The 17,085-nt window shown below is 39.0% G+C and overlaps 1 protein-coding gene across 6 annotated transcripts in view; it reads right to left on the reverse strand.

Annotated features, from left to right (window-relative positions):
• The window catches only part of LOC105053957 (uncharacterized), a 29,379-nt gene that overhangs the window by 5,411 nt on the left and 6,883 nt on the right, over positions 1–17,085 (reverse strand). For 3 of the 6 annotated variants that reach the window (XR_012135419.1, XR_012135418.1, XR_012135417.1), the window contains exons 9-12: positions 14,610–14,700; positions 8,198–8,485; positions 8,036–8,122; positions 4,184–7,529 (exon numbers count right to left, since the gene is read on the reverse strand). Coding sequence is in view for 3 of the 6 variants with exons in the window: in XM_010935307.4 (XP_010933609.2) it covers positions 7,408–7,529; positions 8,036–8,122; positions 8,198–8,485; positions 14,610–14,700 (588 nt within the window). In the remaining 3 variants the exon portion in view is untranslated. Of the gene's footprint in view, positions 1–4,183; positions 7,530–8,035; positions 8,123–8,197; positions 8,486–14,609; positions 14,701–17,085 lie in introns of those variants that run through there. The other 3 variants (XM_010935307.4, XM_010935306.4, XM_010935305.4) reach the window with 3 other exon arrangements.

A 17,085-nucleotide genomic window follows, 5' to 3' on the forward strand; every position in this document is an offset into this window, starting at 1 on the left:
CTTTAAGAGTTTCAGGGAGGCTTCAGCTTTACTGCAATTTTTTGCAACTCTTTCCCATCAATGATGATACGTGCATCAATGGTAACTATATCAAACTGCCTATCACAACTCCATCCATGTATTCTTAGGTTCTTTTCCTGACCCCACCAATGTTTTAGAATGTGGTGCACGCAGCCATATATGTGGTCATACATAAGGACCGACAGCTGCATATGCAGCCTGCTTAGCATTGTAAAGCCACATATTCGGCGCACTTTTATTTGGATCCATGCAGATGAAGCAGGTTTGAGTTGATAGACAAGTTAGAAGTGGGTTTTAGGTGGATTATATATAGATATTGAGAACCATAATAATATGTTAATTATATTATAAATATTTCTTTTAGGAATCGAGTGCTATGTATGAAGTATTAATCATTAGTTGTTATTGTTAATAATACCACTACAAAATGTTACTATCATCATCATCATTATATTTAACATATCTTATTTATTTTTACATATTAAAAAAAAATACTTACTATGTATGCAGCCTGCATACAGCATACTGCAAATTCTGTGTGTTCCTTTGAACGCCTGCATACTGCAGGTGCCTTTTAAAATATTGGACCCCACCAAACAAATCAAAGCCCTCCTATGTTCTTTGCTGCACATGATTATCAAACTGACTTTGAAGGGCACCCTTTTTACAATAACTTAGAGAGAGAGAGAGAGAGAGAGATTGCACGAGTGAACCACTGAAACAGAAGGCAAATATATTGCAGATGCAGATGCAAGGAATGCAAACTAGTAAATATATCTGCAAACTGTTAAAAGTTGAAACACGAAAACCGCAAAAGAGGAATCAACTTACCTTTCTGTTGGTGCAGAATTCCGTCGATGTCGGAGAAGCTGGAGTCGAAGGGATCGCGGCCGCCGTCGGAATCTGCAAGGGAAGTCTAAACCGGAGTTTGGGGTGTTCCGGCAAGACCCTCCGACGCTCAAGTCAGTACTCTGCCTCAACAGAAATGGAGTACTCGAATGGGATTTTAACAAAATTTCGAGATAGAGTTTAAAGCCTCTAGGAGAACGTATCTGGGGGGTCTCTTTTATAGACAGGGGAACGTAACCGCTTGACAGCGACGTCCGTAACTGCCTGGTAGTGGACCGTTCAGGGCCACGTAGAGTTTGTTACGGAGAGTGTAGTGGGACCACGTGGAGTCTGTTACAGAGAGTGGAGTGGTGTCCGTTGTCGCGACTTGCCGGAGAGTGGCGGGGCCACGTGGAGTTTGTTACAGATAGTGGAGTGGTGTCCGTTGTCGCGACTTGCCGGAGAGTTCGGACCGGACGGCTGAAGCTCGGTTGGGACGTCTGGTGGAGCGGAATAGCTCTCTGTCTCAGCAATCTAAGAGAAGCTCGGATGTTTTCGAGGTTGCTGACAGGTTAACTGTGGTTGGATGCTGTTGGTGCTGCAGACGGAAGTCATCTGCTGTAGAGGTTCGGACGGGAACTGCCTGTTGGAGAAGTCTGATAAAAGTCCGATTGCTGGAGGTCTGTCTGGAATTTGTATGATGTAAAAGCTTATCTGAGGGCTATCCACTGGAGAGGTCCGGTTGCATGAGGAATCCGGCAGAAGGTCGACTTGATAGCGAAATTCGGAAGGCATTGTGGAAGTTCGTCCACTGGAGGAGTCTGGAGGACACTGTGGAAGTCCGGTTGGCGCTGTTGAAGGTGGACGGCTCGGAGAGATACGAAAGACATCGGAGACAGTCGGCCAAATTCTGTTGTAGAAGTTCGGACGGAGTCCGATCCTTGTAGGAGTCCGAAAGGATGCCGCTTACTGTAGAAGCTCGGATGGAGACCGATTGCCGTGGAAGTCCGGATGGAGACCGCTTACTGTAGAAGCTCGGATGAAGCCTGCTTGCAGTAGAAGTTCGGAGTAGAAATCCGACTGCTGGAGCCGGTCCGCTGTAGAAGTTCGTCTGGAATCCATCCGCTGTAGAAGTTCGGACGGAGTCCGACTCTTATAGGAGCTCGGACGAAATTCGGAAGGCGGTTGATCACCGTAGAAACTTGGATAGAGTCTGGTTACTGTAGAAGTCCTGCTGCTGGAGAAGCTCGGACATTGACGAAGTCCGAAAGAAGCTCGGAGTGAAATCGATTGTGACAGGAGGAAGTCTGGAAGAGATTCAGAGAGTAGTTGATCACTGTAGAAAATCGATTGATAATGAAGCCCAGAGAGCATTTGGAGCAGCCCGATAGATGAACGAAAGAGCTCATTATTGGAGAAACCCGGATGGCACGATAGGAGTTCGTCCGTTGGAGGAATCTGGAGAACACTGTGGAAGGTCGACTGCTGGAGGAGTCCAGATGGTATTATGGAAGCTCGGACGGCCGGAGGAGTTCAGAAAGATGCCGCACAAGGTCGGAAGCCGGAAGAACCCTGGGAGGGTCGGCTTCTTACGAACTTCGGTTGGGGTTATTTTATACCCAACACTTTCTAATAACATCTGCAAGACTATTAGATTATCTAGAACAAATTATCAGGAGTTATGTTTCAAAACTAACAAAGCCACAACCAAAAATATGCATTCCATTGAATTGATGTCAGCTTTACATAACAGGAAGTTTGGAATTTCTGGATTTGTTCGAAATAGCTAATAACTTGATCCATAATAATGGGGTCAGCTCCTTATTTGCTACTTTGTGCACCTCTTTATTATTTGTCGGTGCAGTTGCTAAATCTGCACAATTCCCCCTCCATGCATGGTTACCTAATGCCATGGAAGGAGACCCACTCACCCTTTGTATGGCAGATTCATACATGATAAGTACATCCATCAACTCTACATTATATTGATCTTCTCTTAAAAATTTCATCAATCGGATTTAAGTCAACTCATCTTCTGTGAGCTTTCACACAAAAATTAGCTCTTCTTATGGTCTCCTTTCCAGATAAATATACCATCTCAACAGATTCTTGTCACTTTATTTTCTATGGATGCACGACTTGCAAGGGCTCTCTGATATATCCCTATCTTTTATGAGTTTCTTCCTAATATTTTGCCACTGCTATACCTCAATATTCTTTTACCAATAAACAACATTTTACATTGCCCAAAGCTCTAAATATATACAGCAATGCAGGTCCATCTCTTGCTATTGCCTTAATATATTCTGCCTCATCAGTCACCAAAAGATCACATAACACTCAAATGCACCTCCTTAGCATACAAGTTGTCTGATTTTCATGAAGGTATCTTGAAATCTCTTTGAACCCAGTTTGACAGTTTGAAGTCTCTATCATGATGAGTATAACAGCCGGAACAGTCTCTTGATTATTTATGACATGTATGGATGCTCTATATTTTCAGTAAAATCATATGCCATGTATGATATCTTGGTCTGATAGAATTTAGACTGCCATCCTCCCAAGGCCTTCATCCATGTTCCTATATTATATAAAAATACCTTGTCCACAAATAACACGCCAACAAGACCACCTACCAGAGAAAAATGCCTGCCCGCCTGCCCCTATATTTTCAGTAAAATCCTATGCCATGATATCTTGCTCTGACAGTATTTAAACTGCCATCCTACCAAAGCCTTCATCCATGCTCCTATATTATATAACAATACATAATCCATAAATAACATGCCAACAAGACCACCCAAATGCCTGCCTGCATGTCCACCAAAATCCATAGTCAGTCCAGCTAAAACGAATAAACAACACAGAGGAGGGGGGCGGGGGGTTCGGGTGAGGAGGCACGGTTCAACACATATGTAGGTTTACAGCAACAAGATATGAAGCAGAATCTCTAAAGAATTGCATGATATTGCAGTTTCAAACATGTTTCAAAAATAAAAATATCCATACATAAACAGATACTCATATAGCATATATAGGAACAAGCACCGGCATTAATGAAGTAGGGGTGCATTGAACTGGTGATGTTAACAGCTGAAAAATATTCACTAATTGTAAATCACCTGAGAGAGACCAGCTACGCTGTAACCTTCTTTCATTTCTTTTACTTGTTAATGCAGAATATACTTGAAAAATTTAATGTAATAAAGTTTAATTGCAATCAGAAAAACAATAAAAGGACAAAAAAAAAAAAACCCAAACACCTGTACCACCTTCTGACAAACAATATCAGTGTGTAAACATGCAAGAAATATCAGTTAGAACTATAATATACCCAAAGGATCCCAATAGAACCCAAAGTTACGGGCAAGCAACAGCAACCCATCCATGAAGGGGCATAACCCAAGAGTCCGGTGTTCCACTTCCAATCTCTCTGAGGGTGCACAAAGGAAATTGATGTCAAGAAAGCTCATTTTCCATATACAAAAAGATAATCACCAAGATCAGAAACCATGGTTATCCATAAAAAGGATCTGAAAAGATATTAAATTCTTCGGGACAATATTCCCGCCCCCCCAACTTCCACCCCCCACCAAAACAAAAACCAAAAAAAAAAAAAAACCATTTGTTTAAAAAAAGTATATGCTAAATCATCATTGGCACCAAGGATGTCAAAAAGGCCACTACTTATCTCCAGATCCTTTACTTTTTTTTTCCATTTTAGACAACCACATGTTAAAAATTGCATGACAAACACTGGAATACCATGAAGTAAAATTCTAAAATAAATCCTTGAAGCAAGTTTTTAGAAGTAGTTATAAATAAGGATGGAGAAAAACATGGCTATGTAACTACAGTGAGTCTTTTCGAACATTTGATAATTAAAAGTAAATGTTGCCATGGATTGCAATTTGTAACATGTGCAAAAGATATAAAAACATGATAATATGTTGTTTAAAATGCACCAATTTTATTTAAAAAAAAGAGCAAGCCAACAAAATCTTTAATAAAACTTCCTATTAGGTTATCAGAAAAGTTGAAATTTATATGTCTGTATGATTTGTAATCTGAAAGATTCTGTCACTGAGATAAAGAAGCAGAAGTAAATCATCAGTAACAAGGATAAACAAGAAATCACTCCCCTTCAGTCTCTTTTCAGATCTACTAGTTATGGAAAGAAATTTCAAAACTAGCAGAAATCTTTGCAAGGGATGTGCTTTGAGGTCAATACACCATGAGAAGTAGGCAGCATGCACAAAGGTCCACGGTCTCATAATACAATGAGTCCATTAATGAAAAATGCAGAATCATGTTTTTCAAATGGGAGTATCTGCTTGCAAAGTTTATAAAACTAAGGCCTGACTAAGGTGCATATAAGATGACATTTGGTTAGCAAGCCAAGATAACTTCTAAAATTCCAAAGCAATTTGAGAATCTCTCTGTAAGAGGAAAAGAATATTAGATAGCTTATGGACATTTCAGTTGCTACTTGTCCATCATTCTTTTCTACGCTCTTTGACTGAGACAAACAAATCTATTGGGGAAAAAATGTTTACTTACAATCTCCCTTGCAAGATATATGTTGGTTAATGTTGCAGAATCTTTATAGCTCTTTCCATTCACCATGGTACATTTCCCTCAGTCCGTATACTTGGGTCAGGAGATTCAACCATCAATTTGCATACGTACTCTCTAATAAAGGAATCATGGGTTAATTATGTCCATAGACATACATTAATTGTCATGTAAAACCTATCATTCAACTCATGATATGAAGCCTTCCATGTCTTCAATATGGAACTTGACTTTCAATGATACATTCTGATTTAAGCTTCTTAAAGTTTAGTGATTTAAGTCAAGAACTGAAATTTATGTGGAATCACTCTGAACTCTGAGTCAACACGAACATCTAGATACACTTCCAAAAACCAAACTTAATCCTCAAACCCATCAATTTGGATATTGATATACAGCTAACAAATGGCCATGGTTTGATCAAACGGCCATGGTTTGCTGAACCAGGCCGAACCGCCCGGTTCGGCCCGTACTGAGCCGAACCGGTGTGGGGCCGGATTGATTCGGCCCTATTTTTCGAAATCACCCCTAAACCATCTGTACCAAAGCATACCGCCCCCATACCATATCAAACTAAAGTATACCAACTTGTACTGAGATAAAAATTGAAAAAAAAAAAGAAGATTTAACTCAGTTTGCTGAACCGGACCAAAATCGCCCGATTCACCCCATACCGAGCCGACCCGGCCACCAACCGGTATAGATCCCGGTACCAATTCTACAGATCTTGATCAAACATTTCCATCCCCATTCACCATGTTTATTATTAAACAAAAAATATAAATGATATTACATGTAAAACTTAAAAATCCATCCATAATAAGTTGATATTTTAAATTACATAAGAGATCTTTTATTCAGATGTTTCTCTTTTGCATGAAGAGTTAACAATTAGATCCTTACCATGTCACAACTACAAAATCTCCTGATAATGAGTAAGGGATGCACACATTTTCTACTGGCTCTCTTATAGCGCCAAACTATACGTTACAATGAACTGTTACTACATTTATTAAATTATTCTGACAGCTGAGTTCAAAACAAGTGTGATATACAGCTAAGAAATAAGAAATTAAGATAATGGTTGGTAATATATTGCCTTTGGTAGAATTAAGTAACCATGATTATGGTTGTTGGAAGAGATAGGTGGAAGAACCTAAAAAATAGGTGTAGGAATAAGTGCAAGATCTCAAAGTAGGTGCGACATCATATAATATTGTTAACTAGATGAATCCCTTTCACATGCAAGAATTGGGAATATCTCCTTAATAAAGTATTTTGGTGCACCACTGAAGATTCATCTGAAATCACTCACAAACAGCTTACTACATTTACTTCCTAAGCAAGAACCATTTATTGTCTGCATGATGACCATAATATCCTATTGCATAAACAATTACTGTTTATCCAACTTCAACTTGATGATCGATCTTGTTTTATTTTTCCAAGACAGAATACTCATTTGATTTCCATAGAGCACTTTAGACATGTCTCAGAGAGTCAGAGTCACTTTGAACCATGAGGAAGTAATCATGCGATTAGACACATACATTGGCCTCTAAAGATGGCTCTGCCTAGAAAAAAATGACTCGAATCATAAAAGTTGCTTAATTGTGTTTTCTAAGCTATCAATAACCTGCTAATATGAAAATGCATGATACAATAACAAAGAAAAAAGGGGGGAAAGTATACTCACAAAGACAAAATTAACATGAAAAGAAAGAAAAGTCCAATAACCAAATTCAGAGAATTTATGGACAATTTTACCTTCACTGAAATCAGGCTATGCACTCTGCTTCAAATTTGGGAAAAAAATAAAATATTAATAATACAGCATTGTAGGCCACTTACAGGAGTAAGGCTTGGGCAATGATGCACAAAGACAAGGATTACGAAGCAGATATAATTACACAAGTGAAATCAATAAGGTCCATCAAAGAAAACAGAGATGACAGACGGACAGGAAAAATTCACGGAGCATCTTTAACAAGACTCAATTGCTCTTGAATGTGCTGGGTCATTGTTTGATGTCAGTAGTAGCTGATGATCTGGATCATCCTCGTCACTCTCCTCAGCTGATGAAGTAATTGGCACGGACTCATCTTCTGAAATGTTCTCAACCCCATCAAAAAAAGTCGATAGTTAGCAATCCCATCTACTACATGATAAAACATGAAAGCATCAAATCTGTGTAAAATTGGATAACATTAACTTAGGCAATGTTTAAGGCTTTAATTTCTGTGGTAACTTTTATTGTTCTACTTCCCAACTGAGACGTTGGGATGCCATGTCCCACAGTAAAACAAAGTGCCATGGTTAATGAAGTCAGGCAACATTGCAAGCCATCCTGATTTTTGGAAGATGAAACATTCCCTGAATATCAAATGCTACCAGCTTTTTTTCCCAGGGAGCCAAGCTTGCATAGGAAGAGTGTAAGTCTGGGTGGGAGACTTGACCCATCTAGTGAAGTTACCAGATCTTTAAAAGATTTGCACAAATATATTCCAGCGATCGGACGAGAAGATCAACCCAAACTGGTTTGGTTGCAACTTATACGTCTAGATGGAAGCTACTAAACTGTAACTATTGCACTAATATAATACAAACTAACCAGAGAGTGTTGGTTGAGCTGGTAAATTTCCAACTGCTGTAACCTGAATATTTTCTGGTAGAAGACAGTTGCAGAAAGAACCTGAAACTTCACAAAAGTTCATACTTATTAGTACCCACCATCCTAATGGAGGCCAGCAAGATTATCAGACAAGATACCGACCAAATTTCGCAAGCCGATTTACCCATCCTGGAATTGGTTTTCCAGTCAAATGCATACAAACATCGTCTGTGAAATGATTGCAGTTCTTGACAATCAAATGGTAGGTATCGCCATGATATTTTCCAGCAAGGTTTTCAATAAACATGCGGAACTCTGAATAAGACATGTCAGTGGTGCCCAGCCACACAGAACGCCGGAAGACAAAACCAGGACAGCATCTTGGTTCCACCTCAAATACTCCACTAGTTGGGTACTCATGTGCTCCAAATCCATACTCCATGCCATGTACTGTTTGTCAAGTAAAAAATTAGTACTTGAAAATATTCAAAAAAAAAAAAAGAAGAAATTATACCACAAGAACCAAGAAAATAAAAAGGTAAGAAACAAGATTAATAATAAGCAGGTTATATGTGCAGTGACCTGGGAGAAAATCTCCTCTTGTTTCATTTTTCGAGTACACAAAATTACATCCCTTCAAACGATGAAACCCCCCCCCCCCCCAAAAGAAGAAAACAAAGAAAATGAAAGAAAAAAATTACTGGTGCATCTTTTTAGGCACTTTACATTCTAGATCAATAATGATGGGTAATTGACCAATTGAAGTCTTGTTAGCTTGAAGTTTTTGGACATCTTTGTCATTTCTATACTATAATAGCACTAGATGACAATTGAGACTTGAGAGACTCTCTCTCTCTCCCTCCCCCACAGCCCCACCCATCCCTCCTCCTTACTGGAGTGTATAGTTGTCTCATATTCAAATTCAACAATAGGATTAGTGGTAATTGATAAAAATTTTAGTTGCAATGACTGAGATAACAACTTCCCAAGCACAAAATACACCTTACTCTCATAGTGACGCTTGTTTAAAACGTAAATAAATGAATGAACTCTCGTAATATCAACCTCATGCAACAAAGAATTGTAATAGATGCATAGAGAATTGGAAAATGACAGATTTACATATGAACCAATTATATGTCAGCAACAGTTCTACACAAAACCAATTGAAAGGGTCAACCAGTGGGCCGAGAATCCATACAATAATATATCAAGATCCAACTTTCATACAAAAATGTTGATCTGTTTTCTTGCATTCAATTCTTTTTATGTTAGATCATCAATATTGCTATTGTTCGTGCATCAATCTGTTTGGACCTGGTCAACAAATTTCTTTATCCATCATCCTCAGATCCCCTTGAGCAACCCCATGCTCTTCATTATAAGTTTTTCTAGTGAAACTTGAAGAGCAAGCATTGGAATAAGTTTTTCACCAAAGTATGAGGCCTGTTTGCATGCAGACATGATTTCAGGACTGGCACAAAAATGAGCATGTCAATGAAAATGAACAGCATGTGTATACAAATTACAAAAACTAATATACAATCAATTTACAAACACCAAACTCAAATGTCAGAAAAAAGCTACGCACCAGCTGGTGAAAAGAAATTACTTGGTGCCTAAATATTAGGTATAGTTTTTGACCCAGGAAATTTTCAGAACAATCAAAGAAAAACAAAAGCATATAAATATCTTTAAGAAAAAAATTTCACCATAAAAGTAAGGATAGGTGAATGCCAAAGCAGAAATCAGGAACCACTAGTGCACAAAGTTGACCTCGCTGCATCCTAGCAGATTCCAAAATTCAAGATAACAGTTTATACTTTCATACTACCCTTGTACTTCGGAACAGCCTTTACTTGGTCGGGTTAGAGTCAACTCCCCCCCCCCCCCAAACCACCCCCAACCCAAAAAAATAAAGGAAAAAAAGAAAGGAATCCCTCTTTCCTTTCCCTGATCAACATGGGAAGTGAATCTGATCTGGGAACTTATAAATACATGAGATAAGATATTCTTTATCTGTCAACCTTAACATTCCCATTAATCACTCACAAGCAAGAGCATTTTCTAGGCATCCTATAAATCAAATAATAAACAATGGCAACATAAATTTGTCAACAAATATTATTCATTCATTATCAGACATATTGATAAGAATTATTAAGTACAACCCACTTTAACTTACATCAAATATGCCTCGAACTTAAAATTAACAATCTCAAGTGTCATTTTTATTTTATAAGGCATTTATACCCAAACATTATGGACTTTGAAATGATGGTTTACTTGAAACCAGGATTTTTCTTGCATGCTTATTTTGGTATCGGCCTTCACCTCTTTTGAGAGTAATAATTTTACCCAACTCATCAACTAAGCGGCCTACTTAAAACTTCTTATATTGTTAGTGCACCATCTAATTGAGGACATATAGTCATGCTAATACGGACATCTTCTCTATCAATAGAATGAGATTAATGATTAAACATACAAATAAGAAGGCTTTCAATTAAAATTCAGAAGTGAGCAGACATTCAACAATTTCAACCAAGGTTCGACGTCTCGATATCAGACCCCATACTGATACCATCCTGTTACAGTGTTGGTACATGGTTCGCTATGGTATGAGACAGCATCCCATGTGTCAATATGGCACGAGACCAGTACAGTACTGGTTAGGATGGCAAACCATGGATTCAACTCTACCCAACCACTATAAGAACCCAAATGCACGTACAGGACTCTAGGTGGCTATGTACCACTCAGAAGGTCTACATAAATTTTCCCCATGGGTTTTTTTTTTTGATAAAGGCAGGATTTCTTAAGTAAAATTGGATTCTGGCTTTCGGTTCAAAAGATAATAAATTATCACATGCCAAATGCTGCCCCAGGCCAAGATTTGTGAACATGTTGCACTTAGGCCAGATGTCTGGTTTGACAAATTTTTACTTATGTTTGATGAATGAGTAGAAAAAAATTAGGTTTTAAAGAGATCAGAATACTATGGACTATCGTGTAGGTGCAGGGGATACATTCTAAAAATAAGAGCAGCAAGCAAGATGTAAGGGCTAAGAAAAGAAGAAGAATATAAACTGGATAAGAAGAGGAAAACCAAAGAGGTAACAAACAAAATCCTTCACTTAAAAAGGGCAAAAGAAAAGGAAAAAAAAAACATTATTCCAATTTCATACTTGCTTGCATGATAGCTAGCTCCATTATGCTGGACAGCAGAGCAGACCACATAATAAAAACAACTCCAAAAAGCAGATAAGATTGGACCCCCTTCCCCCGCCCCAACACACACACATGCATGCAAAAAAAAAAGAAAAGAAAAGAAAAAAAAATGAATACATCATATACCTTAAATCTCTTCCAAATCTCATTTTAGGAAATTAAAGAAAAGAGAATTGCATTGTAACTACTAATATCATCCAGAACTAGAAAAAATCAGAATCTGTGAAATATTACCCTCAAAATCTATTTTGGTAGCTCTTCCACGATCTTCCACAAACAGAAAGATCAAGCCTTTTGTTAAATTTGTTTTATGCCTCTGATTCTGACTGCCTTTATCATTTTCTTATCCTTATAGGTATGCTTTTCCATCCTCTGTTATCCTGTCTTTGTTCACATAAATTTTCTCAAGCTCAATCTCAATCAATTTTGTGTATTCATGTGCAAGATATAGTCATGGGGTTATGACTCGCTTTAATGTCTAAAGGCACGGTTCGCCATACCCATACATACCATACTAGGCATGCCATACTGGTACTGAACCAAGACTCATGAGGCGCATACCAAGTCTCAATACGCTGAACTGATACTCATATCAGGCATACTGATATTGCACCAGTGTGGCACCCATACGGGGTCTGGTATATAGATGACAAAAACTTGGTTTAAACTACCATGACTTACGTTGCTTCTTGTGCATGCGGTGTCCATCATGTAAATTAACACCTTGGTTTCAGCAATTAGAAAGATAACTTTTTACATATTACATAAAGATTCATGGTCCTCCAACCATGAAGAAGTGACTGATGAACCGTCCTGAACCAGGATATTTGGGGTGTACCGAACTAGATTGAATGGTTGCCTGGACGGTTTGGTTGATTGGTTCGGAAAGCTGATTTTTTTTTTTATTATTGTAAAAACTCTCCACCCTCTACCTCTGTCGATTCTTTCGAGTTCACTCCCTCTATCCCGATCTCTCATACCGTCTCCCCCTCTTCCTCTCCCTCTTTCTCTCCTCCCTCTCCCCAGATCTCTCGATCTCTCCATTCCTGGCCTCTTTGTGCGGATGACAGTTCCTGAGGCTAGGGTTAAGGTTCTGTGACCGGGTACGCCTCTCTGCCCCCTCTTCCTCTCTTTCGAGGGGGTTGGTGGTTTGGTGCGTGTGTGGAAAGAATATGGTTATGTTCTCAAACAAGTTGCCGTTCATTCTAGTCCAAAGCAACTTGATCAGCATGCACAAACCTCTCTTTTTCACCCTCTCTAAGCATTAATCTGACCACACAAAGGTAAATTTTTCAACCTTTTTAAGTCTGGTGATCATGACTCAACAAAACGCACTTTACAAGTTATAATACCAAATCCTAACTCTTTTGGCAGTCTAAAGAGATTCTAACTATACCGGTGCGACGGGAACGATCAAAACAATTTAATTCAAAGCCAAAATTCCACCCAGATTTCTCAAGAAAAGTAGATAAAACAAAAGGGAGTCGAGGAAACGCACCTTGGATCCCGGAGTGGAAGACCCCGAGGCCAAATAGATAGAGATAATTGTTCATGGGAGTAAGATCGTAGACGTTCAAATAGAGATGCGTCCTGCCGTTACCGTCGCTCCTGCCATTCTTCTGCACCTTCGGAGACGCACATCCCGGCAGAAGCGACCGCATGTTACTGCGACCCCAGAATCACCTTCAAAGATCCCTCAGAATCCCTAAGTCCGGGTCAATTTCCTCATCACCGAGGCCGGGATTCGAGCTCGAATTCAAGAATCCAGCGAAGGGACCGCATTTTGAATGGGGAACCCTAGAATCGAAGGAACCTTTGGAAAGAATGGTAGCAAAAAGGGGGAAAGAGAGATCTTGGGGTGGGTTTCTTAGAATCTTTTGAGGGGGGATTATTTGAAATAATATAATTTTCTTAATTCTATTTTTCGTTCTCCTTTCCTTCTTTCAGGAAAGGAGAGCTTCGCCCCTTCATCAAGCGCAGGACGGGGAACGCAACCCCTTTTGAATTCTTAATTAATATTAATTGGCAAAAGAATGCCCCCTACCATGCTTCTTATTACCAGCGTACCCTTCTTTTCCACTTGGGTCCGTGTCACCGAATGGAGGGGTCTGGACGATCCTACAAGCATACCGTAGATCTCATCGGGCGGAGCATTTCGAAAATTGAATGACAGATGTGTCCTGCACGACCTTTTATACTTTGATTTTATGAACTTCTCTAATACCAGAATGATGTTACGTCCGCATGTATCAAAAAAATATATTATAAGCAAAAGATTTTTCTTCCCTTGCACAACTCTCAAAGCGATCCGAACTCTATCATTCATCCGCCTGTGCAAATCGGACCGGCAGATGATCCAACGGTGGATTTGCATGGAGGGAAATCCTTCTTTCACATGAGAGATACCCCACGTACCTTGGTGAACCACGTGCTTGCAATCTGTGTTTTAATATGATTCATCCAACATGGCATGCAAACTCCACTAATCAATACAAACAGGAATTTGGTTGGCACGTCCGCAAATAAAGTTTTACTTTGTCATAATGAAACCGAGTGGCAAAATTAAATCTCATTATAACAACAAGTGCTATTGTGTCAAATGGCGTGCAGTGAGGCAACCGTGCTACTTTAAGCTATGTTAGCTACAAAAGACCCATCACAATTCAATGTTTCTTCATGAAAGAGGTAGAGATTGTGAATTGTTCCGAGATTTGGTTTGAGTATATAAGCATTCTCCTTCAAAATCTTCAAAATCATGAAGCATTGTTGATTTCCTAACTGTTGATCAATCTCAATCTACATTTTCTTCTTTCTTGAATGATGGTGGTGGGTGGACAGCATCATTTCAAGGAAATGATAACAAAATCACTCATGACCACTCATGCTAAACAGTTCTCACTCTTCACAGGAGCATGCCATGTTCTTATTTCCATTGTTTGAGGCAATTTATCACGGCCAAGGAATCCTTCTATCGATGGCATAATTCCATTTTGATGACTGTGAGACCATGACACTTGATTGAGTAGAAGAGTTTATTTTATTATATCATTCATATACGTATGTACACAGAGACCCCAAATTGCACTACTTCTGGGGTTGAACACCAATGCTACTAGTCAGGCAAAGAGCTACGGGATTTTGATTTGGTCGGCTTCGGCCCAGCTTACTCCATACATGGGTACAAGTTAGAGCAAACTAGCATCAACAAAGTCGAAAATTCATGCCTTTCAAGTTCCCTGGCAATTGAAATCCTGAGGCTCCACCACATTATAGTACAATGAAGATGATCTCCCGTCAAATTTTGAGATCATCTGGTGAGAAGCTAATCCACAATAACGCTTACCAAGCCGTGCGATGCAAATGTCGATGATTTTCTTGAACATGTTGTCATCTTGAATGCTTGGTTGCTCCACAAATTCAGAGAGAGGCATCCACTGGGATCAGAATGAACATGTCAGAGAGAGAGAGAGAGAGAGAGAGAGATTTGCCATGAAATCAGCAAGAAGGGTGATCCAATCTAGCTTATTTCTTTTGTAAAAACTCATTGTGAATGCTCAGGATAGTGTTTTTGTTAGGAGAGGAAGACTAGTCCACATATCTCTAAATTCATGTTTGATAAAATCAAATGCTTAAGCCAGAGTTTTGATTCTGTTTAATAAAAGTCCGAAATTACCAGAAATATATGAGCTATTTATCAGGAAAATAACAATACAAAGTTGAAATTACAACTTAACATGTTTTTGACTATTGTTATGCTTTTAGGTTGGATGCAAGTATGTTGCTATCACTGACAACATGCTTGTTATAATTATAACTTAAAAAACTAACACTGTTACCATTTAAAAAGAAAACAAATACGGTTTCTAAGAAAAAAATTTGAAACCAATGCTTCAGATATAGGAAACTAATGACACTATAAGATGCCGGTGTTCACATATCTCAAAACATCTTGAAGCAGGTGTCAAATTTTTTAAATAGGAGCAGCCCATGGGTGGAGCAATGCACTTATTAGAGTCAATTGCGGCTATGGCTATTGTTGCCAAATCTTTACATGTTATTCTCCAATGTCAACATATAGTGCACGACATGAATTATGAGGACAGGAAGCAGAACTGGACACCTCTCCTGTACAATATAGTTTGCCGTTCCGAAAATGAAGAGATTACAAACTGTAATCATTGCTAACCATCAAGACTTCAGAAAAAGGTTAAAGAAAAAGGAACGAAGAGTCACTTTAGTAATGCCAATCAAGTAGGGGTGGAACTAGGCCTCGCTGGGCCGGGCCCTACTTCTGCCCGAGCCCGGTCTGAAATTTATTTTCAGGTTTCGGACCGGGCTTAAGCCCAATAAATGCATAAAAAACCTAACTCGAGCTAGGCCCGAGCCCACGCCCGGATATAAGACTCGGCTCATTTTAGTGGCTCCTCCAAACTTAAATATGTTGTGGGAATACAGCTGAGAATGTGGGAATTGATTAATATGATTATAAAAATATAATATAAATATTATTAAACTAATAAAAAGAAAAGTAAGAAAGGTGCTATTGTCAAAAATTACCAGAGCCTAAAAGCGCCATTTACTATAAGATAGAAGTTTCTGATCTTAATACCCCATTTACTATGAGCAAAGCTAGATCTCATCGCAACAAATAACTATAAGTCGTTTGACATTGATTCTATATACAAATTAGCTGAAAAGTTTTATCCTTTGGATTTTACAGAGCAAGAAAGGATTCATCTAAAATATTAGTTGCAACATTATATTCTTGATGTGCCATGTCATCCAGATATGCAGAATTTGTCTACAGTTGCTGACTTATGTCAAAAATTAATGGAGATGAAAAAATAAAAAATCTATCATTTGATTGATAGATTAGTTAGACTTGTTTTAACCTTCCAGTTTCAACAGCAACAACTAAACGAGCTTTTTCAGCCATGAACCTCACGAAAACAAGACTTAGAAACAAAATGGAAGATGATTTTCTTACAGACTCATTGGTTGTTCACATAGAAAAAGAAATTTCTGAAATAATTACTGTAGATAATATCATAGATGACTTCTATGATATGAAAAATCGACGTGTTCAATTGAAATAATAGAAGATATTGATAATTTTTTATTATCACTCTTTGATTATTTTTATTAATCTTTGTTAAAAAAATTTAATATGATTTGATTATTTAGTTTGAAAAATATTATATGTAATTTGTTTTTAATGTAGTCTGGCCCCCTCAACATTAAAATTCTAGTTCCGTCTTCGGCGCCTCCGTCTCTGCCAACTCCTTCACCTCCTCCATGTCCATGACGGCTTTGCCACCGTCGCTACGAGATGCCGGCCTCCTTTGCAATAGGAACTGCCGAGAGGTGAAGATTAATGATATCGTCGGCAATGGGATTGTCGGGATCCTCCATAAATGGGTCAATTACGGCAAGGTGTGGCAGCCCTAGTGGTTTGTCCTCCAGGATGGTGTCCTCTCCTATTACAAGATCCACGGGCCCGATCGGATCGAGATCAGCTGTGAGACCGAGAAGGGGTCCAAGGTCATCAGGGAAGAGTCGATGCGCCGCTTGTACTATAGCAAGAACGACCAATCCCATCTGCCCCGCAAACCCTTCGACGACGTCCACCTCAAGGCAAGCAAGAAATCAATCTCTTCTCTCCCTACCCACCCTTCGGATCCAATCCCTTCTTGGTTCCTCGTTCTTCTTGATTTTTCCCCCTCTTCTGGTGAAGTCTCTCGGAGAAAAATTGCCGCCCACAGGTGCCTTTCTTCAGTCCGCCGTGCCTTTCTTGGTCCCCCTGCAGAGCTTCACCACCC

This window comes from Elaeis guineensis, chromosome 11 (genome assembly GCF_000442705.2).
Source record: "Elaeis guineensis isolate ETL-2024a chromosome 11, EG11, whole genome shotgun sequence".
Classification (NCBI taxonomy): domain Eukaryota; kingdom Viridiplantae; phylum Streptophyta; class Magnoliopsida; order Arecales; family Arecaceae; genus Elaeis; species Elaeis guineensis.